The sequence below is a fragment of the Capra hircus genome, chromosome 1, assembly GCF_001704415.2.
Source record: "Capra hircus breed San Clemente chromosome 1, ASM170441v1, whole genome shotgun sequence".
NCBI classification, from domain to species: domain Eukaryota; kingdom Metazoa; phylum Chordata; class Mammalia; order Artiodactyla; family Bovidae; genus Capra; species Capra hircus.
In genome coordinates, this window is record NC_030808.1 from 71,475,413 (window position 1) to 71,500,325 (window position 24,913).

The following is a 24,913-nucleotide window of genomic DNA, read 5'->3' on the forward strand; positions in this document are numbered from 1 at the left end:
TCCTTGTCCTTCACCATCTCCCAGAGTTTGCTCAAACTCATGTCCATTGAGTCGGTGATGCCATCCAACCATCTTATCGTCTGTCGTCCCCTTCTCCTCCTGCCTTCAGTCTTTCCCAGCATCAAGGCTTTTTCCAATGAGTTAGCTCTTTGTATCAGGTGGCCAAAGTACTGGAGTTTCAGCTTCAGCATCAGTTCAGTTCAGTCGCTCAGTCATGTCTGACTCTTTGAGACCCCTTGGACTACAGCATGCCAGGCTTCCCTGTCCATCACCAACTCCCAGGACCTACTCAAACTCATCTCCATTGAATCGGTGATGCCATCCAACCATCTCATCCTCTGTCATCCCCATCTCCTCCTGCCTTCAATCTTGCCCAGCATCAGGGTCTCTTCTAATGAGTCTGTTCTTTGCATCAGGTGGCCAAAGTATTAAAGTTTCAGCTTCAGCATCAGTCCTTCCAATGAATATTCAGGACTGATTTCCTTTAGGATGGACTGGTTGGATCTTCTTGCAGTCCAAGGGACTCTCAAGAGTCTTCTCCAACAGCACAATTCAGAAGCATCAATTCTTCAATGCTCAGCCTTCTTTCTGGTCCAACTCTCACATCCATACATGACCACTGGAAAAACCATAGCTTTGATTAGACAAACCTTTGCTAGCAAAGGAATGTCTGCTTTTAAAAATGCTGTCTAGGTCCGTCATAGCTTTTTTTTCAAGAAGCAAGTATCTTTTAATTTCATGGCTGCAGTCACCAACTGTAGTGATTTTGGAGCTCAAGAAAACAAGGTCTGTCACTGTTTCCATTTTTTCCCCTTCTATTGGCTATGAAGTGATGGGACCGGATGCCATGATCTTCATTTTTTGAATGTTTGAGTTTTAAGCCAGCTTTTTCACTCTCCTCTTTCATTTTCATCAAGAGGCTCTTTAGTTCTTCTTCGCTTTCTACCATAAGGGTGGTATCATTATTGATATTTCTCCTGGCAATCTTGATTTCAGCTTGTGCTTCATCCAACCCGGCATTTTGCATGCATAGAAGTTAAACAAGCAGGGTGACAATATACAGCCTTGACATACTACTTTCCCAATTTTGAATCAGTCTGTTGTCCAGACTGTCCAGTTCTAACTGGAGCTTCTTGACCTGCATACAGGTTTTGCAGGAGGCAGGTTAGGTGGTCTGATATTCCCATCTCTAAGAATTTTCCATAGTTTGTTGTGATCCACACAGTCAAAGGCTTTAACATAGTCAATGAAACAGAAGTTCATGTTTTTCTGTAATTTTCTTGCTTTTTCTATGATCCAATGGATGATGGCAATTTCATTCTTCTGCCTTTTCTAAACCCAGCTTGTAAATTCAAATTACTAATTTTTCTCTTATTTTATTAATTATAGTGTGGTATTTTCATTGTCTACATAACAAATCCAATTACTAAGCAAGTTTATTAAATTAAGTCAGAGAAAAATATCTGCCTTAAAGTCTGAAATTCTAAGTTCTAATCTCAGTTTTTCCAAATGATAATAATGTAAGTTTGGGCAGTCACAACATCCGTGAATTACAGTTTGCTGAATTTTAAAGTGAGTATCAGCTCTAAGTACTAAAGACCAAAAACTGACAACTCATATATATTAGGAGATTACTAATAGGCAAGAATCCATAATCCTGTAACATCTCAAAATATAATAATGTATGTGAAGGTGCCCTTTAAAACTATACAACTTGAAAATAAGATTTTTATAATGCTTTCCTATGGAACATGTGAACTTTTTTTAAGAAAGGAAGAACACAATGCACCAGTTTAAAAATTAATACTATAATATGTTTAGACCAGTAATGTTTCTCAAATTTTATATTACTAATTCTGATGCAAAAGACTAAAGATAAGGCTCTGTCATCTGCCTCTTTTCTCTTACATACCAAAGATAATACTACAAAGAAAAGGCAGTCAGAAGGAACAGAGAAACAGAAGTCACTATTCCAGCTGATTCTACTTCTGGGGCAGTGAAAATTCAAAATGAACTTGGGAAAACTGTGCCAGCATGCAAGAACATGCTCAAAGACAAATGTATGCATGTCAAAAGGACACGGAGGGATCCCTTCAAGAGATCCTCCACATTTGGAGTAATCTGAGTATCCAAAGAGTAATAACTGAAATCTGTATGCTGGTCAAGAAGCAACAGTTAGAACTGGACATGGAACAACAAACTGGTTCCAAATCCGGAAAAGAGTGTATCAAGGCTGTATACTGTCACTCTGCTTGTTTAACTAATATGCAGAGTACATTATGCAAAATGCCAGGCTGGATGAAGCAAGAGCTGGAATCAAGATTGCCAGGAGAAATATCAATAAACTCAGATATGCAAATGATACCACCCTTATGGCAAAAAGTGAAGAGCTAAAGAGGCTCTTGATGAAAGTCAAAGAGGAGAGTGAAAAAGTTGGCTTAAAACTCAGCATTTAGAAAACTAAGATCATGGCATCCAGTCCCATCACTTCATGGCAAATAGATAGGGAAACAATGGAAACAGTGAGAGACTTTATTTTCAGTTCAGTTCAGTTGCTCAGTCATGTCCGACTCTGCGACCCCATGAATCGCAGCATACCAGGCCTCCCTGTCCATCACCAACTCCCCGAGTTCACTCAGACTCACGTCCATCGAGTCCATGATGCTATCCAGCCATCTCATCCTCTCTCATCCCTCTCTCCTCCTGCCCCCAATCCCTCCCAGCATCAGAGTCTTTCCCAATGAGTCAACTCTTCGCATGAGGTGGCCAAAGTATTGCCCACCTTTCAGCTTTAAGCATCAGTCCTTGCAATGAACACCCGGGACTGATCTCCTTCAGAATGGACTGGCTGGATCTCCTTGCAGTCCAAGGGACTCTCAAGAGTTTTCTTCAACACCACAGTTCAAAAGCATCAATTCTTCGGTGCTCAGCCTTCTTCACAGTCCAACTCTCACATCCATACATGACCACTGGAAAAACCATAGCCTTGACTTAGACAGACCTTTGTTGGCAAAGTAATGTCTCTGCTTTTGAATATGCTATCTAGGTTGGTCATAACTTTTCTTCCAAGGAGTAAGCATCTTTTAATTTCATGGCTGCAGTCACCATCTGCAGTGATTTTGGAGCCCCCAAAAATAAAGTCTGACACTGTTTCCACTGTTTCCCCATCTATTTCCCATGAAGTGATGGGACCGGATGCCATGATCTTCATTTTCTGAATGTTGAGCTTTAAGCCAACTTTTTCACTCTCCTCTTTCACGTTCATCAAGAGGCTTTTTAGTTCCTCTTCACTTTCTGCCATAAGGGTGGTGTCATCTGCATATCTGAGGTTATTAATATTTCTCCCGGTAATCTTGATTCAGCTTGTGCTTCTTCCAGCCCAGCGTTTCTCATGATGTACTCTGCATATAAGTTAAATAAGCAGGGTGACAATATACAGCCTTGACATACTCCTTTTCCTATTTGGAATCAGTCTGTTGTTCCATGTCCAGTTCTAACTGTTGCTTCTGACCTGCATACAAATTTCTCAAGAGGCAGGTCAGGTGGTCTGGTATTCCAATCTCTTTCAGAATTTTCCACAGTTTATTATGATCCGCACAGTCAAAGACTTTATTTTAGGGGGCTCCAAAATCACTGCAGATGGTAACTGCAGCCATGAAATTAAAAGACACTTGCTCCTTGGAAAAAAAGCTATGACGGACCTAGACATCATATTAAAAAGCAAAGACACTGCTTTACCAATAAAGGTCCATCTAGTCAAAGCTATGGTTTTTCCAATGGTCATGTATGGATGTGAGAGTTGGACTATAGAGAAAGCTGTGTGCCGAAATGATGCTTTCAAACTGTGGTGTTGGAGAAGACTCTTGAGAGTCCCTTGGACTGCAAACAGATCCAACCAGTCCATCCTAAAGAAAATCAGACCTGAATATTCATTGGAAGGACTGATGCTGAAGCTGAAACTCCAGTACTTTGGCCACTTGATGCGAAGAGCTGACTCACTGGAAAAGACACTGATGCTGGGAGGGATTGGGGACAGGAGGAAAAGGGGACGACAGAGGATGAGATTGCTGGATGGCATCACCAACGCGATGGACATGAGTTTGAGTAAACTCCAGGAGTTGGTGATGGACAGGGAAGCCTGGCGTGCTGCAGTCCATGGGGTCGCAAAGAGTCAGACATGACTGAACTACTGAACTGAATAACTGAGATAGACTGTAAACACTAAATAACATCCTTCAGTCCACAGTGATAGTTGTGTTTTTTTTTATATAGTGATAGTTTTATTCAGAAAATCAAGAATAAAGTGTGGGTGTAGGGCTATTTAGTCACCTTTGCAGGGAACCATCACACAACCTACTCTAAAAATTGGTTATTAAAAGAAAATATAAACTTTACCCTATCTTTTTAGGAGAAACAAAGTTACAACCCTAACTGATAGGGATAAGTACTTTTTACAGAAGAACACTAACTAATAAATACAAATGGAATGATAAAATTAGAAAGGATAATCAACATGTTTTGAAACTTCCAATGGAATTAAGTGATGTAGGCAAAGATCATTAATGGGCGAATCAGGTAAATATTCACTCAATACAAGGTGCTAAAGTGCTACCCCCAAAGATACTTAATAACTACAAAGAGAAAATCCTAACTGTACAAGGAGGATCTGGAGGTCCCCACCTCTAAGTAATCATACTTAACCATCACAAGTGCAACAACCTGATATCGTATGTTTCCTGCTGTGATGCGATCTAAAGTACTATATATCATTATGAAGTCTGCTTACCAAAAATGAGTCTAATCAACCTTGACATCTAACTTCTGTTATCAGAAATGTAAGACTTATTGAAATGACTTAACATGAAAAAACAGACTGCTAAACGAATACACAATATGTATTATACTATAAGACAACTGGCATGGTCTCTTCAAAAAGTCATTTAAAGGGGTAAAAAAAGATGGGGAGGCCATTCCTCTAGATTTTAAGCGAGTAAAGACAATGTACCAGGTTTGGTATGTGCCCTCCTGACTCACTGCATTGCCTGCCCCCAGACCTTCACATCTGCTTTTCATGCTGCGCGCCCTGGCAACACCTCGTGCCTCTGGCCTGTCATCCTCAGTTCACCCTCTCACCTCCTTACTTGCAGCTTTCCTGTAAAACCAAATACCATATCCCCTGCACCGACAAATCCACAACCCTGAAGTGCAGGGGAACTGATGGTCACCAGAAGCCAGAAGATAAATTCACTATGGTTTCTCTGAGATGTTATACTCAAGATTCAGCAATCAGTCACACTTAGTGGCAGGAAGCATCCTTGTATTAGTTTTTCCTTATTTCCAGCTTATTCACCTTTTCCCTTACTTGTGCTCCCTAGGAGTAAAGGAACTCTCTAAATAAAGTACCTAATAAAGCATTAGCTCTCTACCTCAAGTTCTGTTATCAAGGAAATTCAGATAAAAATTGACTTAATGATTAAATTGAGTACATGAATCTTAATTGGCTTTTTAAAAGTCCTAAAAGATAGATCAGAATCAATTGTAGATTGGAGAGATAATTTAATAATATTTATTAACTTTCTTAGGTGTGATAATAGTTGTAAAGTTACACAGGAGAACATTTGACTTTGGGAGACATATGAAGTTTTACAAGTTAAGTGCATGATGTCTATGCCTGATTTTCAAATAGACTCCCCAAATACACATACAGAGAAAAGGCAAATGTTATAAAACATTAGTAAATGTTGACTCTACATGTTTGCTGGTCTATTCTTTTCCCTTTAGCAACTCCAGTATCACATAGATCCACCCTTAACTGAATTACTCAAACAGATTCCTAACAGGTTTCCTGCTCTACCCTTACTACAGCGAACTTTCAACAAGACACCCTCAATGATCCTTTTAAAGGTTAGGTTAAACGATGCCACTCCTCTGCTCCCAAACTGCAAATGCCTCACATGATCTGCCCCTGTCTTACACTCTGACCTCATCTCCCACTGCTCCTTATTCACTCTGCTCTAGCCCCACTGGCCATACTGCTATTTCTCATATATTCCAGCCTTCTTCTTGCCTTGGTCTTTACACTGGTTATACCTCAAAGAGTTGCATTAACTTCCAATTCTTTACACAAGTATCACCTCAACCAGGCCTATCATAAATACCCTATTTAAAACTGCAAAGCATCCCCCCCACACACAATCTGGCATCCCTGTTCTTCTTAATCCCCTCCCCTTTCTTTCCTCTCGAATCACTTATCACCTTCTAACCTACTAGATAAATGCATCATATACAATACGTACTCAGTATCTGTTGACTAAATGAATTGACATTCAAAATATAATGACCAGTGACCAAAGAAGAAAAGAATTCTAAAGAATGAATGGAGAAACAGGCAGTGGCCAATTTGGGATTTCTGAGTCTCATGAGGGATTTCCTACTTCATTCTGAGAGGAATAGAAATCCAATGAAAGGTAATGACATAATTTGCATTTTATAAAGATAATCCTGTAAATAAACTGGTCATAAATTCAATAAGGGAAAGTGCGAATACAGACAGGCCAAGAATCTAGGCAAAAAATGAGGATAGTTTAGACTAGAGTGGCAAGAATGAGACATACTGGAATGTTGATTCATGTGGAACTTTGCAAATTGCAACACAAATTAGATGTAAATGTGAAACTCAAAATAAAAGGCTCTAACAAATAATACAGTAGAATATCTTTATGACCTAAGAGTTGGAAAACACTTCAAAAGGCACAAAAAGCATTAAGCATAAATTTAACTATATAAAAGAAATCTTGATTATTAAAAGATTGTACTTGATAATTAAAAGATTAAAAAGAATGCTTCAGAGAGGGGAAAAAAATACATATTACACATATACCTGACAAAGGAATCATTCCAGATAGAGACCTCCAACAAATCATAAGATAGAAAACATAACTCAGCAAAGTGCATTAAAAACTTGAACACTTCAAAAAAGATAGCAAAATGAACAGTAAACATATGAAAAGTTGTTTGTTAATCATGTTAATGAGGAAGTGCAAATACAGCTGTGAAGTACCAGTACACACCTGCCAAAATGGCTGAAATTATTAATAAAAAGACTAATGACAACAAGTGTTGACCATTACATGAAAAATGAAACACACATACTGGTGGCAATTATATTAATAAAAACAGGTATAATCATTTTTGCAAAATTGTTTCCATTATGTACTAAAGTTAAACATATCATTTTCACAACTGGGTATATAAGCAACAGAAATGCATACACAGGTGCCCAAAAAATGTACACAGTTCTGCTGTTATTCTAAAAATGTAAATTTGTTCCAGTGCAACTGATGTATTAAGAAACAATATGATCAAAGCACAAATTCTACATTTGCTTATGCACAATCCAATCTATGAGAAACACTAGGTAAGGACAGAAAATTGAACCCAGATGGAAAAAGACACATAGGAACACATAAAATGTACATATTTCAGGCTTTAGTTTGAGTGTTATGAGTCACACTGGTGGTGTAACTTTTCCTTTACTTTCAGATAAATCTCCCCACCAGCACTTCACAATAACTCACAAGCCTCAACCAGGACACACACTCCCATATCAAGCATGATTTTTTTTCCATGGTAAAATGTCATATATATTGTAACTTATGCATTTGTTAATCATTTAACATTTACGAAACCATGCTGCCATTTTCATTAGGTCCTTAGCTTTGGTATATATGGCACCTACAAGTTTTAAATTTTGCCCCATTTTCTAAATATATAAGCCCTGTGATTTTTATTGAACACCTTTGCAAAGTATGGTGATTTTTAAGAACTTAAACACTGTGCTATGGCAGATAAAACCATAAAAGAATATTCAAAACAGCACTAACCCAAAAGTAGAAACAAGTCAAATATTCATCATCAACAGAATGGATAAATACAGTATGGTTATATCATACAATGGAATATTAAACAGCAGTAATAATGGGAAAACTTCAAATTATGAATGAAATTCAAATCTGAAAAAAAACTAGATACAAGAAGTTAGAGTACATACTATATGACTCTCTTAATATATACTTTTCAAAGAGGCAAAACTGATCTATGGTGTTGGAAATTAATATAGCCCTTTGAGGAAAGGGGAGTAGGTAGTGAATATGAAAGGGAAGAGGGAGATTTGGGGGTACTGGTATATTTCTTTTTTAAAATTGAAATATAAAGGACATACTATAAAATTCACCAAATTTTAAAGTGCACAATTCAGTGGTTTTTAGTATATTCACAGAGTTTTGCAACCATCATCACTGTCTAATTCCAGAACCCATTAGCAGTCACTCCATTTATTCCCCCTGACCTGATGTATTCACAATGCAGTAATTCATCAAGCTGCGGCTGCTACTGCTAAGCGGCTTCAGTCATGTCCGTCTCTGTGCAACCCCAGAGACGGCAGCCCACCAGACTGCTCCATCCATGGGATTTTTCCAGGCAAGAGTACTGGAGCAGGGTGCCATTGCCTCCTCCATTCATCAAGCTATACATTTATAATTTCTGTACCTTTACATATGAATATTACATGGTACTTCAAAAAACGTATAAAGTTACTGTTTAGAGGACTTTAGATTAAACCTGGTAGACTGAATATATGCTTTTACTATCTCCTAACTCAAATTAAAGCAGGTGGATTATTTTACAGCATTAAATACAAGGTCAAACAGAAAGGGAAAAGAGATATCCTCCCTATGCCACTGAGTCAGGTAATTTCGCTCCCATAAAAATGAACTCACAAGGGCTGAAAAGGGGGACCGAAAGATAGCAGAGGCAACTGAAAACAAGACTACATTACTGAAAGTGGATTCCCTGTCTATTATTTTTGCTCTACTGCTGTTCAGTTGCTAAGTCATGTTTGACTCTTTGTGACCCCACAGACTACAGCACATCAGGCTTCCCTGTCCTCCACTATCTCCCAGTTCAGTTCAAATCTGTCGGTCAGTCATGTCTGACTCTTTGTGACACCATGAACAGCAGCACGCCAGGCCTCCCTGTCCATCACCAACTCCTGGAGCCCACCCAAGCCCATGTCCATTGTGTCGGTGATGCCATCCAACCATCTCATCCTCTACTGTCCCGTTCTCCTCCTACCCTCAATCTTTCCCAGCATCAGGATCTTTTCTAATGAGTCACCTCTCTGCATCAGGTGGCCAAAGTACTGGAGTTTCAGGTTCAACATCAGTCCCTCCAATGAACACCCAGGACTGATCTCCTTTAGGATGGACTGGTTGGATCTCCTTATAGGCCAAGGGACTCTCAAGAGTCTTCTCCAACACCACAGTTCAAAAGCATCAATTCTTTGGCGCTCAGCTTTCTTTATAGTTCAACTCTCACATCTATACATGACCACTGGAAAAACCATAGCCTTGACTAGACGGACCTTTGTTAGCAATGTTTCTGCTTCTTAATATGCTGTCTAGGTTGCTCATAACTTTCCTTCCAAGGAGTAAGCATCTTTTAATTTCATGGCTGCAATCACTATCCGCAGTGATTTTGGAGCCCAAAAAAATAAAATCAGGCACTGTTTCCACTGTTTCCCCATCTATTTCCCATGAAGTGATGGGACCAGATGCCATGATCTTTGTTTTCTGAATGTTGAGCTTTAAGCCAACTTTTTCACTCTCCTCTTTCACTTTCATCAAAAGGCTCTTAAGTTCTTCTTCACTTTCTGCCATAAGGGTGGTATCATCTGCATATCTGAGGTTATTGATATTTCTCCCAGCAACCTTGATTCAGCTTGTGCTTCTTCCAGCCCAGCATTTCTCATGATGTACTCTGCATATATGTTAAATAAGCAAGGTGACAATATATACCCTTGACGTACTCCTTTTCCTATTTGGAACCATTCTGTTGTTCCGTGTCCAGTTCTAACTGTTGCTTCCTGACCTCCATATAGGTTTCTCAAGAGGCAGGTCAGGTAGTCTGGTATTCCCATCTCTTTCAGAATTTTCCACAGTTTGCTCAAATTCATGTCCATTGAGTCGGTGATGCTATCTAACCACCTCATCCTCTGCTGCCCTCTTCTCCTCCAGCCTTTAATCTTTTCCAGCATCAGGATCTTTTCCAAGAAGTCAGCTCTTCACATCAGATGGCCAAAGTATTAGAGCTTTAGCATCAGTCCTTCCAAAGAATATTCAAGGCTGATTTTCTTTAGAATTGACTGATCTGATCTCTTTGCAGTCCAAGGGACTCTCAAGAGTCTTCACCACCACCACAGTTCAAAAACATCAATTCTTCAGCGGTCAGACTTTATGGTCCAACTCTCACATCCGTACATGACAAAAACCCTAGTTTTGACTATATGAACCTCTGTCGGCAAAGTGATGTCTCTGCTTTTTAATATGCAGTCGAGGTTTGTCATAGCTTTTCTTCCAAGAAGCAAGCATCAGTTAATTTCATGGCTGTAGTCACTGTCTGCAGGGATTCTGGAGCTCAAGAAAATAAAAGCTGTCACTGCTTCTAACTTTTTTCCCTTCTATTTGCCATGAAGTGATGGGATCAGAAGCCAAGATCTTAGTTTTCTGAATGCTGAGTTTTAAGCCAGCTTTTTCACTCTCCTATTTCACCCTCCTCAAGCAGCTCTAGTTTCTCTTCACCTTCTGCCATTAGAGTAGTTTATCATCTGCATACATGAGATTGTTATTTCACCTGGCAATCTTGATTCCAGCTTGTGATTCATCCGGCCCTGCATTTCGCATGATGTACTCTGCATATAAGTTAAATAAGCAGGATGACAACATTCCTTGATTTACTCTTTCCCCAGTTTTGGATCAGTCTGTTGTTCCATGTCCAGTCCTAACTGTTGCTTCTTGACCTGCACACAGGTTTTGCAGGAGGCAGGTAAGGTGGTCTGGTATTCCCATGTCTTGAAGAATTATCCAGTTTGTTGTGACCCACACAAAGGCTTTAACGTAGTCAATGAAGCAGAGATGTTTTCTGAAATTCTTTTGCTTTTTCTATGAGCCAATGTACGCTGGCAATTTGATCTTTGGTTCCTCTGCCTTTTCTAAACTCAGCTGTGTATCTGGAAGTTCTTGGTTTACATACTGTTGAAGTCTAGCTTGAAGGATTTTGAGCATTATCTTGCTAGCATGTGAAATGAGTGCAATTGTGCGGCAGTCTGAACATTCTTTGGCATTGTCCTTTTTTGGGACTGGAATGAAAACTGACCTTTTCTAGTCCTGTGGCCATTGCTGACTTTTCCAAATTTCCTGGCATACTGAGTATAACACTTTCACAGCATCATCTTTTAGGATTTGAAATAGCTCAGCTGGAATTCCATCAGCTCCACCAGCTTTGCTTATAGTGATGCTTCCTAAGGCCCACTTGACTTCACACTCCAGGATATCTGGCTCTAGGTGAATAACCACATCATCATGGTTATCCTGGTCATTAAGACCTTTTTTGTATAGTTCTGTGTATTCTTGCCACCTGTTCTACTCTCTTCTGCTTCTGTTGGGTCCTTATCATTTCTGTCCTTTACTGTGCCCATCTTTGCATGAGATGTTTCCTTGATATCTCCAATTTTCTTGAAGAGAGCTCTAGTCTTTCCTCTTCTATTGTTTCCCTCTATTTTGCACTGTTCAAAGAGGAAGGCCTCATCTCTCCTTGCTAGTCTCTAGAGCCCTGCATACAGCTGAATCTATCTTTCCGTTTCTGCCTTGCTTTTCACTTCCCTTCTTTCCTCAGCTATTTGTAAAGCCTCCTCAGACAACCACTTTGCTTATGGTTACTGTTTCTTGTACAGTGTTACAAACCTCCGTCCTTAATTCTCCAGGGACTCTACCAGATTTAATCCCTTGAATCTACTCGACACCTCTACTGTATAATCATAAAGACTTTCTTTTTAATCTACCTAAATTAAGTCTCTTTTATCACAGAGTCACACTATACTTTTTGATCTACAACCTGCTTTCAATCATTTAATAACATATAGGAGATACAGAAACTTTATTTTTATGCCTGCTACTTTATATTGCATTAAGTGGCTGTACAATAACATGTTTATCCAGTTTCTCATTGATAATCATTTAGATTGTTTTGTTTTTTACTAATATTACAAGTAATATTGTAATGAACATACATATATTTTTAATATATATTAATAGTTTGTGAGAGTCCATCCATGACATATACTGGATCAAAGGGTATGAATATTTACTGTCAAGCTATCTTTAAAAATGTTATACCACAGTATTCTCCTACCAACAGTATAAGAGTTCCTGTTTCCTCATATTGAATCCTTGACAGTCAAGTTAGTGAAAAATATTCTGTTCATTTTTTTTAAGTTATATTGACCATCTCTTCAAAGGTTTATTGGCCTGTTTAAATTTCTTTTCCTCCAAACTGCCCACTCCTATCCTTTGGTCACTTTCCTATTGAATTTGGCCTTTTTCTTCTTACTGACCTATAAGAGGTTTCCTGAGTTAAAAAGGTTAGAAATTCATTCCTTTTTTTATATATGATGGAATTTCTTCCCAGTGTATCATTTCTTATTTCTTCATTGTATCTTTCAAGATATAGAAATTCTACAATCAAATTTCAAACAATCAAACTCTGTGAAGTCCACAAAGAAATTCTACAGTCAGTGACCTTTTCTTTGAATTTTTCAAGATTTTCTTTGTTGTCATGTTTAGAAAAGCTTTCACTCTATCCAAAAGTGATTTAAAAGTTTATTTTTATGGGTTTTTTTTTTAACCTTTGAATCTTTGATCCATTTGAAATGTACTGTATCATCAGGACCAGGATTACCACAGACTAAAAGTATCCTTTTCCAAATTCACAGGTTGAAATTCTAACCCCAAATGTGACAGTATTAACAAATGGGGCCTTTGGGAAGTGATTATGTCTCCAGAGTAGGACTTTTGTGAATAGCTTTAGTGCTTGTACAAAAGAAATCTCAGAGAGCTTCTTCACACCTTCTTTGGTGATGAGGACACAAGAAAATGGTCACTGATGAACCAGAAAGTGAGCCCTCACTACACAGTGAATCTATTAGTGATCTGATCTTGGACTTCCCATTCTCCAAAATTGTGAAAAACAGATCTGTGTTATTGATAAGCCACTCAGTCTATGGCATCCTGTTTGAGCAGACAAAAAGAATGTGGATGCCCCCTCTATTGGAATTTCTCTTTCAATCAGGCAGTTTCTCCTACTCTTGCATTTTGCTTCCTTTCAAATACTCTTCTCCTTACAATCTCTAAAAGTAATTGCTCTTATTTTACAGTGGATTTGTTTTTATAAAAATGACACATGCTCATTAATTTTAAAAAGTAACAGAAAAGTACTAAGAAGAAAAAATATCCCCATCACCCATAATCATTAATATTACACAAACATTTCCAAACATCTCACTAGGCATATGTTCAAAGTAAAAGAAAGATATACCAAAGTCAAAAAAGGTATAACTAAATGGAATACTAATTAATATTATGATACTAATTAATACTTTAAAAAATAGCACTAATTCTTATTTTATTACATCAGAAGACATAGAAGAAAAACAATCATATGGCTACATATTAAGTGACAATGGGAATCTTGCAAGAGTTAGATCAGTTATCAATGGTTAAAAAAATAAAAAGGCAAGAAAGAAAAGTGGATAGATGCTTTCCAAGACAAAAATTTTTACTTTAAGAGGATAAGAAAGTAAAGCCCAGGTAGAAATTGATCAATCTCAAATACTTTTTGCAAAAGTAACTCTTCAAGACAGTCCTGCAAAAGTGAACACAAAGTGAAAGAGATAAGATCATGATGCACGCCATTTTGTCTGAAAAAATTAGGGCACTGTGTAAAAATACTCTAAGTTTTTGTGTAAGACAAAATATTTTCATGATTTTCATTTTTTCAAGTTATAGTCCAATAAAAACTTTTGTTTGCATTTGTTTAAATTCAAGTCAGCAGATTATCTTCCACTGGGTAAAACATGTGAGGTGAATTAAATGATCCAACTCTCTTCTCAGTCCCAAACACTGTGCCCCTAAGAGTCTAAAGTAGGAACTGAAATAAGCGGTCAAGTTAAAGGTCACTTAAGCATGTTTTCTGTCCAAACGAAGCATAAATGGATGGCTAACATGGGAACATCCTTTCCTTCTTTCCCTCAAAAGAAAAAAAATCCAATCTCCAAATATGCCAAGCTTATTATTTTTTAAGTCTTATAACTGTCATCCACCAGTGTATTTCAAAACTATTTGCATTTTCAGATTAACATCTTCAGGTATTCTGTCCTCTCTGCAAAACAGTACTTGCCTTCAACTGACCTTAGCTCACAGATTCTTCTCTTTGTTGATCAAATCTAGGACTTGATGGACATATCTCAACTTCCCCTTACTAAGTCCACCCATGAATGGGTACAGATTTCAAACACCACTACAGCATTTTCCATGCGCCAAGCCCTATACAACATTTTGTAACCATATTTCTTTCTCCTCTACATTCCTAATTAATAAGGTCTGATATTTGCAGTCTGAAGGGTATTATTTTCCTATTAATTTTAGATACCTTAACTATGTCCATAATATACCTTTCAGGAGATGCAGAACCCAGCAATGCAAAAAGCATTCTAGGCACCAGTGCCTCACAATTTTATAAAAGTTAAAATGTTTCCAATACTATTCTTAATGGAATTCAATGCATAGTTCATCTTTCAGACTAAAATCTATATGGAAATTAACTTCCAGCATGCAGAACTGTCCATTTATTTAACCTTAATGCACATTTACTTTTAGTCTCCTATAAAATTAGACAAATCAATTTCAAGAACTCTATGCTTTATAATTATAGCTGAGCACCATACATGAGACAGTAGAAAAATAAAGTTATTAAATAAGAAGCCAATTCTCTTAAAATTTCACATGGTTCTTAAAATTCTTTATACAATAAACGTGAAACAGAAACTATATTACTGATTAACATTTTAAACATCTGTCTGAAATGGACTAAGGTAAGTACAAATGATATATCTAATAAAGGGAACAGAAACTGAAATTATCTAAGAGAAAATGACAAAAACAATAAAATAGGAAAATAAGGTCACACTGGTAATATAACACTAGAATTTCTAACCAAAGAGAAAAACATAAGGACATACTACAGTTCATAAGGAGAACTGTGAAATGGGTATTATGATGTCCAAAATCAGAAGGTAGACTTGCCCAAATTAGCCACATAAACTGGGTCAAGTTATTTATTTTTGTCTGGATCGCAATTTCTTCATCTTTTAGATGAAGGGGGTGGGGTTGGGGATGAGATGTTCTCTGATTCTTCTGGCTCTAAAATTCTATAGTTCTATGTTCTGTCATATAAGAGGAAACTGAGAATTTCTCTATTTCATTAACAAAGGGCTATGTGGTTGCTGCCTACCAATACTTTTCCCTGATTCAATTTTCCAGGCACTTCTCCAGCAGTAATTAGAAGATACTAGAATCAAAGTCAGTCAGACAACCACCTTCAAATGACTAATGTGCCTCAGACAGAATCCTCATTACAAAATGCTTCACATCTCTGTTATGCCATATATAACTCCATCAGCAATAAAAGATCACAACAAAAAAGAACATTAAAATAGTTATGAAAACTCAAAGAAATACAATTTTTAACTTCAAAAACAATAGAGAAATCAATGCTGTCCTTAAGCTTTATTGATTAGTCTCTAGTGAGATTTAACAATGCAATCCTTCAAGCCAATAAAGAGAGAATCCTAGGGATAAATGTAACAGCTGCTGTTTGAAAAAAAAAATACCAGAGCAAAACTACCTTTTCAAAGTAGTTTCTATCTAATTATCCCAGAAAGGAGCCTTGCTGATGTTTACCATGCAGAGTATTCTTTAATAGTCTAAAGACTTTAAGTAATACTAAGACTAATAAGGCTAAAGTAACACTAATAAGACTATAGTAATACTTTAATAGTCAAGTATTTCATACTTTGAACCATTTACATTTTAAGACAGGAGTACCAGAAATTCTGAGGTTTTTCTTCAAAAATATTTTTAATCCCATCTTTTTCACACCATAATAAATGATACTCCCACAAAACATCCATCTTAATAAAATGAAAAAACTTAGGAGCCCTAATTAATTGATCACTGAAAACAGCTTAAGGACAATTTTTATCTTACCTCTACACTAGGGCTAAGGCTGCTTGGCAGTGTTTCTGAAGTTACAGTAGTGCTTGGAAGGCTGGAAATTTCCCAAGTATTTACAGGCTGTATTGGTTCAGACTGCTTTGAATGATCTATACATTTTGGATTATCCAGTAAGGTCACTTCATAAAATTCTTGAATATCTAGAGGTGAGGAAAGGAAAAGAAAATTTCAAAAGTAATTTGTATTTTCTAATTAAACTATGCATTGCTAAAACAATATAACTCAAAAGCAAAACTTTTACTCAAATTAGTAAAGTAAATCCAATCTTATAATGTACTTAAACAGTGAGTATTTTATTTCATTAGTTGTATCAGAACCTGCAGGGCACAGTGTAAAAGTCACAGGCTTTTTATACTTCATAGTCAGTGCTGAGCTCAAATCCCTACTTCATCACCCTACTATCACCTGTATAGGCAAGTTACTTAACCTCTGATAACCTGCCTCTTATTACTGTGAACTGTTACAAGGATTCATGTAATGCATGTAAAGTGCACACTGGCACATACGCAGCTCCTCAAGACAGAAGTTAATATCATTATTTTGAATTCTGCAGAAATAAGTCATTACTGATATTTTATGAATTTGTATCACCAATACCCAGGTTTGGAATATAAACCACTCAAGTGGTTTAACTGCCCTAGTAACCAAAGTTGTGACAAAAAAAGAATAATACTTTAATACAAAATCACAGGATTATGAAATATTTTTAGATACCCTCACATTCAAATAGTTAAAAATGGTAAGTTAAAATATTCTGTTATTTTAGAAACAATCAGTTAAAAGTATGACAAAACACTAAAAGAAATGATAAATGTACTTATAGAAACATAGAATAATTTGGAAGATTAAGTTACTCTGTTATCAACTAGAATGACATGAATTTAGTATATTAACATTGGTTATACTGCTCAGAAACTCTGAATGGTAGTTATATAATGTTTAAGTACACCACTACTAGTTTTTTATTTATCTTCTGGTATAATTTTGAGTTGATATTTTTTAAAGGAGGGAAATTATTATTTAACAGCAAAGATGGGGTATTATCTTGTATAGAACCAAAGTCAATAACTGTAAATTCGCTGAGTCCGACTCTTTTGCAACCCCACGGACTGTAGCTTTCCAGGCTCCTCTTGCCAGGGATCTCCCATGCAGGAATACAGGAGTGAGTTGCCATTTCCTTCTCCAGTGGATCTTCCCGATCCAGGGATCAAACCCGCATCTCTTGCATTGGCAGGTGGATTCTTTACCACTGAGCCACCAGAGACATCCATAAATAACACTTAGAAAGGATAACTTTTATTTGTTTCTTAACATGATGAAAACATTAGTATCTCCTTTAAAAAACATCAAAAGACATTGGTTTTGATAACCAATGGAACTGTAGAACTTTCTAGGTAAAAGGTTAATAAAAATTAAAGTCTGACAGTGAGGATAATATCAACCTATTTCACAAGATGTTAATATTACTGTGGAAAACTGTGTGTAAAAGCATTTTATAAACCATGAATCACTATGTCAACTCTTCACATAAGCATCATGGAAGAGTCAAACCTCAAATTCAGAGAGTTAGCTAAAAAAGATTCTTATCAAACAAAAATTTTTAACCTGAATCCAAATCAAGTCTCTAGAACCAACTTCTAGTTCAAAGAAAATACAAGGGACAGAGGAACATGTTAAATGATATCAGAAAAGCAAAGAACAAAACTGATCCAGATGAAGACATTCTACAAGACACTGTCCTGGTATCTTTCAGTGTCATGAAAGAGAAAATAAATTGTTTAAAATTAAGGATTTTTCTGTATAAAGGAAATAGAAAAGACAGAGCAACTAACTGCAATGTCAAAGCCTTAACTGGTGTGTGTGTGTGTGTGTTTGGGGAAGGCTGGGGAGGGTGAACTATGAAAGACATTGTGACAATAATTAGGGAAAGTTAAATACAGACTATTTTCCAGAATATATTAGAGAAAAAGTTTTTTTTGTATAAGATAAACATGTGTCCAAGAGTATGTATATACTTGTGTAGCAAAACATATATTTCCATATATGTAGGAGATATCTTATTTATGTAGAAGATAAATACTCGTAGATCTACCTACCTATCTAGAGAAAGATTTTTAACCTCCTCCACAAAAACAAAACAAACAAAACACTCTTAGCATAGTATTACGCCCCCTAAGAGCACTAAATAAGTGTTGAGCAATTGGTCAGTTACCAATCTCAAGATAAATAACCTGAGTCAGTACATAAAATTTTTGTATTTTCCAATACTGTAAATGAAGTTTCAGATTTTAAATTTCTATGCGACCTTTTATTCTGTAATTAACCGAAATACTAATATACTGCCTTTTAATAAAATCTTTTAAAATTTTAGACCAGTTTTGTCCAAAATAACTTTCTGCAATGATAAATGTTCTATTGCAGCACTGTTTATAATAGCCAGGACATGGAAGCAACCTAGATGTCCATCAGCAGACGAACGGATAAGAAAGCTGTGGTACATATACACAATGGAGTATTACTCAGCCATTAAAAAGAATACATTTGAATCCGTTCTAATGAGGTGGATGAAACTGGAGCCGATTATACAGAGTGAAGTAAGCCAGAAAGAAAAACACCAATACAGTATACTATCACATAAATATGGAATTTAGAAAGATGGTAATGATAACCCTGTATGCAAGACAGCAAAAGAGACACAGATGTAAAGAACAGACTTTTGGACTCTGTGGGAGAGGGAGAGGGTGGGATGACTTGGGAGAATGGCATTGAAACATGTATACTATCATGTAAGAAACGAATCACTAGTCTAGGTTTGACAAAGGATACAGGATGCTTGGGGCTGGTGCACTGGGATGACCCAGAGAGATGATATGGTGATGGTGGTGGGAGAGGGGTTCAGAGTTGGAAACTCATGTGCACCTGTGGTGGATTTATGTCAATGTATGACAAAACCAATACAGTATTGTAAAGTAAAAAAATAAACTAAAATAAAATAAATAAATTATAAAAAAATGTTCTATAGCTTACTACCCAATACAGTAGCCATACGGCTCTTGGGCATTTAAAATGCGATTAGCGCCAGTCTATGTCTGACGCAGGATACAGCATGCTTGGGGCTGGTGCATGGGGATGACCCAGAGAGATGTTATGGGGAGGGAGGTGGGAGGGGGGTTCACATGTTTGGGAACGCATGTAAGAATTAAAGATTTAAAAATTTTAAAAATAAAAATAAAAATAAAATAAAGCAAATGGGACATTCCTTTTTGGAGAGGAAAATTGACCAGTTTGGGAGAGAGGGCTCAACTATGTTCATTATTGAAATTGTGCCTATGTGCAAAGCTTGTTATTAATCCTACCTCAGTGTGTGGTGAGAACAAGGGAAAACCTGAGCACTCATCTGTATATGTTTACAGTATCAAGTCAATTTGCATTAATAAAGATTTAAAACTATCAAAAAAAAATAAAAATAAAAAAAATGCGATTAGTGTGACTGAGGAACTGAATTTATAATTTTATTTAGGTTTAATTAAATACCCACTTACTCCTTGGAAGGAAAGTTATGACCAACCTAGAGAGCATATTAACAAGCAGAGACATTACTTTGCCAACAAAGGTCCGTCTAGTCAAGGCTATGGTTTTTCCAGTCGTCATGTATGGATATGAGAGTTGGACTGTGAAGAAAGCTGAGAGCCGAAGAATTGATGCTTTTGAACTGTGGTGTTGGAGAAGACTCTTGAGAGTCCCTTGGACTGCAAGGAGATTCAACCAGTCCATCCTAAAGGAGACCAGTCGTGAGTGTTCACTGGAAGGACTGATGCTGAAGCTGAAACTCCAATACTTTGGCCACCTCATGCGGAGAGTTGACTCATTGGAAAAGACCCTGATGCTGGGAGGGATTGGGGGCAGGAGGAGAAGGGGACTACAGAGGATGAGATGGCTGGATGGCATCACCAACTCGATGGACATGAGTCTGGGTAAACTCCAGGAGTTGGTGATGGACAGGGAGGCCTGGCATGCTGCGATTCATGGGGTCGCAAAGAGTCGGACACGACTGAGCAACTGAACTGAAGTCGAATACCCACAAGCGGCTAAGTGGCTACAGTATAGGACAACAGAAATCTAGACTAATTATATAATTCAGTGCTCTGTGTATGCTCAGTCACTCAGGTGTGTCCAGCTCTTTGCGGCCCCATGAACTATAGCCCACCAGGCTCCTCTGCCCATGGAATTCTCCCAGGCAAGAATACTGGAGTGGGCTGCCAATTTCCTACTCCTACAGGGGATCTTCCTGATTCAGGGACCAAACCTGTGTCTCTTATGTCTCCTGCACTGGCAGGCAGATTCTTTACCACTGGTGCTACCTGTGGGGGGGTGGGGGGGTGGGGGGGTTAGTCGCTCAGTGGTGTCCAACTCTTTGCAACCCCATGAACTGTAGCCTGTCAGGCTCCTCTATCCATGGGATTCTCCAGGCAAGAATACTGGAGTGGATTGCCATTCCCTTCTCCAAAGGATCTTCCTGACCTAGGGATCAAAACAAGGTCTCCTGCACTTCGGGCAGATTCTTTACCATCTGAGCGACCCTGTGTTGTACATTAAATCTTTGTATCTTAAATATCTTATACCTAGTAATTTATCTCTATTAATCTACTACTCTATCTTGCCTCTCTCCCCACTGGCTAGCTGCTAGTCCATTCTCTGTATCTGTGAGTCTGTTTTTATTTTATTATATTGATTCATTTATTTCATTTTCTTAGATTTATAAGTGAAAACAAACATCTCTTACTTCGATGTTATGGCTAAACAGCTTGGGCTGCATGTGGGGTTGGACAGAACTGGGTGGAACTTCTAGCTCAGTTTCCGGAAAGTCAGCTAAAAAAAACCTGACGATCCCCTCAGTTCACAGGGAGACCAGCCTTCCAACCTGGTATTCCCTCATGCCCCCTCTCACCCAAGGTTCCCAGAGGGGAGCCAGGCCCCGCCACTGCATCCTGGTGTAGCCACCTGGGAAGCCCATAATATAACTCAGAGTAAACGTTTAATGGTCAAGGAATAAAGAGTTTCCTAGATGAATTTTTCAAAAGTTCACTTGCAACTTGCTTTTATCAATCGAAATGCCTCATTTCTAGGTCTTACATTAAGCTATCAAACAGTCCTAATTTGCTGAATCTGAGCTCCTATGGACTAGAGAACCAAATATCCACATTATTGGCTATAACATACTTAAGAAATACAAGCTGAGTAAACATCCATCAGGATGGCTATTATTAACAAAACAGTCATTGTTGGTAGGAATATAAATAATGCAGTCACTATAGAAAACAGTGTATGTTTTCCACATACACTGTGGAATGTATATGGTGGTTTCTCAAAATATTAAAACACAGACTCATCATCTGATCCAGCAATTCCACTTATGGGTATACCCAAAAGAACTGAAAGTAAGGACTCAAACAGATATTTATATACCCATGTTCACAGCAGCATTATTAACAATAACCAAAAGGTGAAGACAACCTAAATGTTCATCAACAGATGAACGGTTAATAAATGAAATGTGGTATATAAAAACAATGTATTATTATTCACCCTTTAAAAGGAATAAAATTCTGATTAAATCTACCACATAGATAAATGAATCTTGAAGAGATATGATGCTAAGTAGGGTAAGTCAAACACAAAAGGACAAATATTGTATAATTCCATTTCTATGAGAAACCTAGAATAGTCAAGTACATAGAGATAGAAAGAAAATGTATTCCCACAGACTGGGAAAAGAAGAGAATGTGGAGTTACTGTTTAACAGGGAAAGAAGTTCAGTTTGGGGACTTCTCTGGTGGTCCAGTGGTTAAGAATTTACTTGCCAATGCAGGGGACACTGATGCAAGATTCCACATGCCGCAAGACAACTCAGCCTATGCGCCACAACTACTGAGTCAGCACTCCAGGGCCCGAGATCCACAACTAATGAGCTCATGTGCTGCAACTACTGGGGCCTGCGTGCCTTAAAGCCCGTGCTCTGCAACAAGAGAAGCCACTGCAACGAGAAGCTCCTGCACCACAACAAAAAGTAGCCCCTGCTCACTGCAACTGGAGAAAGCCCAGCAAAGCGATGAAGATCCAGGACAGCCATAAATAAATAAATAAAAATTTTTTTTTTTTTAAGGAAATTCAATTTGAGATAGTAAAAACATTCCAGACATGGATAGTGGCGATAGCAACAGAACAGCGTGGAATTACTCAATGTCACTGAACTGCACACTTAAAAATGGTAAATTTTATGTGATATATATATTATACTTTATCACAATAAAAAATAAGTTGAATGAGATTCTAGGGAGTTTAAATGAATAAAGTATATGGGATATAATATGCGGGCCTTAAGAAGTATCACTACGAACAAAGCTAGTGGAGGTGATGGAATTCCAGTTATTTCAAATTCTAAAAGATGATGCTGTGAAAGTGCCACACTCAATACGTCAGCAAATGTGGAAAACTCAGCAGTGGCCACAGGACTGGAAAAGGTCAGTTTTCATTCCAATCCCTAAGAAAGGCAAAGCCAAAGAATGCTCAAACTACCACACAATTGCACTCATCTCACACGCTAGTAAACTAATACTCAAAATTCTCCAAGCCAGGCTTCAGCAATATGTGAACTGTGAACTTCCAGATGTTCAAGCTGGTTTTAGAAAAGGCAGAGGAACCAGAGATCAAATTGCCAACGTCCAACGGATCATGGAAAAAGCAAGAGTTCCAGAAAAACATCTATTTCTGCTTTACTGACTACGTCAAAGCCTTTGACTGTGCGGATCACAAGAAACTGTGGAAAATTCTGAAAGAGATGGGAATACCAGACCACCTGACCTGCCTCTTGAGAAACCTGTATGTAGGTCAGGAAGCAACAGTTAGAACTGGACATGGAACAACAGACTAGTTCCAAATAGGAAAAGGAGTACGTCAAGGCTATATATTGTCACCCTGCTTATTTAACTTCTATGCAGAGTACATCATGAGAAACGCTGAGCTGGATGAAACACAAGCTGGAATCAAGATTGCCGGGAGAAATATCAATAACCTCAGATATGCAGATGATACCACCCTTATGGCAGAAAGTGAAGAGGAACTAAAAAGCCTCTTGATGAAAGTGAAAGAAGAAAGCGAAAAAGTTGGCTTAAAGCACAACATTCAGAAAACGAAGATCGTGGCATCCATCCCATCATTTCATGGGAAATAGATGGGGAAACAGTGGCTGACTTTATTTCTGGGGGCTCCAAAATCATTGCAGATGGTGACTGCAGCCATGAAATTAAAAGACGCTTACTCCCTGGAAGGAAAGTTATGACCAACCTAGACAGTGTATTAAAAAGCAGAGACATTACTTTGCCAACAAAGATCCATCTAGTCAAGGCTTTGGTTTTTCCAGTAGTCATGTATGGATGTGAGAGTTGGACTATAAAGAAAGCTGAGCACTGACAAATTGATGCTTTTGAACTGTGGTGTTGGAGAATACTCTTGAGAGTCCCTTGGACTGCAAGGAGATCCAACCAGTCCATTCTATAGATCAGTCCCAGGTGTTCATTGGAAGGACTGATGTTGAAGCTGAAACTCCAATACTTTGGCCACCTGATGCGAAGAGCTGACTCATTTGAAAAGACCCTGATGTTGGGAAGGATTGAGGGAAGGAGGAGAAGGGGACAACAGAGGATGAGATGGTTGGATGGCATCACCAACTCAATGGACATGAGTTTCGGTAAACTCCCGTAGTTTGTGATGGACAGGGAGGTCTGGCAAGCTGCGGTTCATTGGGTTGCAAGGAGTTGGATATGACTGAGCAACTGAACTCAACTGATAACATTTATTTCAGCTATTTCGTTCTTTGCTTCTTACTAGGGTCAGGAGAACTAATACTGTCAGATAAGACCCAATTTAAAAAGAGATTGTTACCATACCTGGCTAACTAAAACCATAAGCAAAAGTACTGACATATTTGTTAACGTATGTATGTTGCTACTCCTGCTGCTAAGTCACTTCAGTCATGTCCGATTCTATGCGACCCCATAGACGCCAGCCCACCAGGCTCCCCCGTCCCTGGGATTCTCCAGGCAAGAACACTGGAGTGGGTTGCCATTTCCTTCTCCAATGCATGTAAGTGAAAATTGAAAGCGAAGTCGCTCAGTCATGTCCAACTCTTAGCGACCCCATGGACTACAGCCCACCAGGCTCCTCCGTCCATGGTATTTTCCAGGCAAGAGTACTGCAGTGGGGTGCCACTGCCTTCTCCATAATATATATAGGTATAGTATGGTGATATTTTTGAAATGATAGGTTGTTAGTTATTATCACTTTCCTTAAAATATATATATACACACACACACACTACATCTTAATTCTTGACTCATATTCCATCTTGACTAACATTCCAGTTTATTCACTTTATTTCATTTGTCCCCCACACTTCATCTTCAGGGTATCCCAAGACAACAGAAGTGAGCAAGTAATAATACGTCTTCAGAAACTAGTTCTCAATTACAATTCCTTCAGTAGTATCTGTGAAGCTTTTTCAAAGGTGACCTAAACAAAAAAGGCACCCCCTGGAAAAACTGCACACACAAATTGAGCTTTTCTTAGGAGTCTCAAGTATCAATATTTTATATTTCCCATGCAGTCTCTGTTTTTCAGTGAATCTACATTGTATACGTCGGAAGAGAGTTATCATCACTGACTGTAACCAT

The 24,913-nt window shown here is 38.0% G+C and overlaps 1 protein-coding gene across 7 annotated transcripts in view; it reads right to left on the reverse strand.

Moving 5' to 3' along the window:
• Positions 1–24,913, reverse strand: part of DLG1 (discs large MAGUK scaffold protein 1) — a 266,358-nt gene that overhangs the window by 228,031 nt on the left and 13,414 nt on the right. For all 7 annotated transcript variants that reach the window (XM_013963634.2, XM_013963625.2, XM_013963629.2 and 4 more), the window contains exon 4: positions 16,158–16,324. In XM_013963634.2, the coding sequence (XP_013819088.1) occupies positions 16,158–16,324 (167 nt within the window). The remainder of the gene's footprint in view (positions 1–16,157; positions 16,325–24,913) is intronic.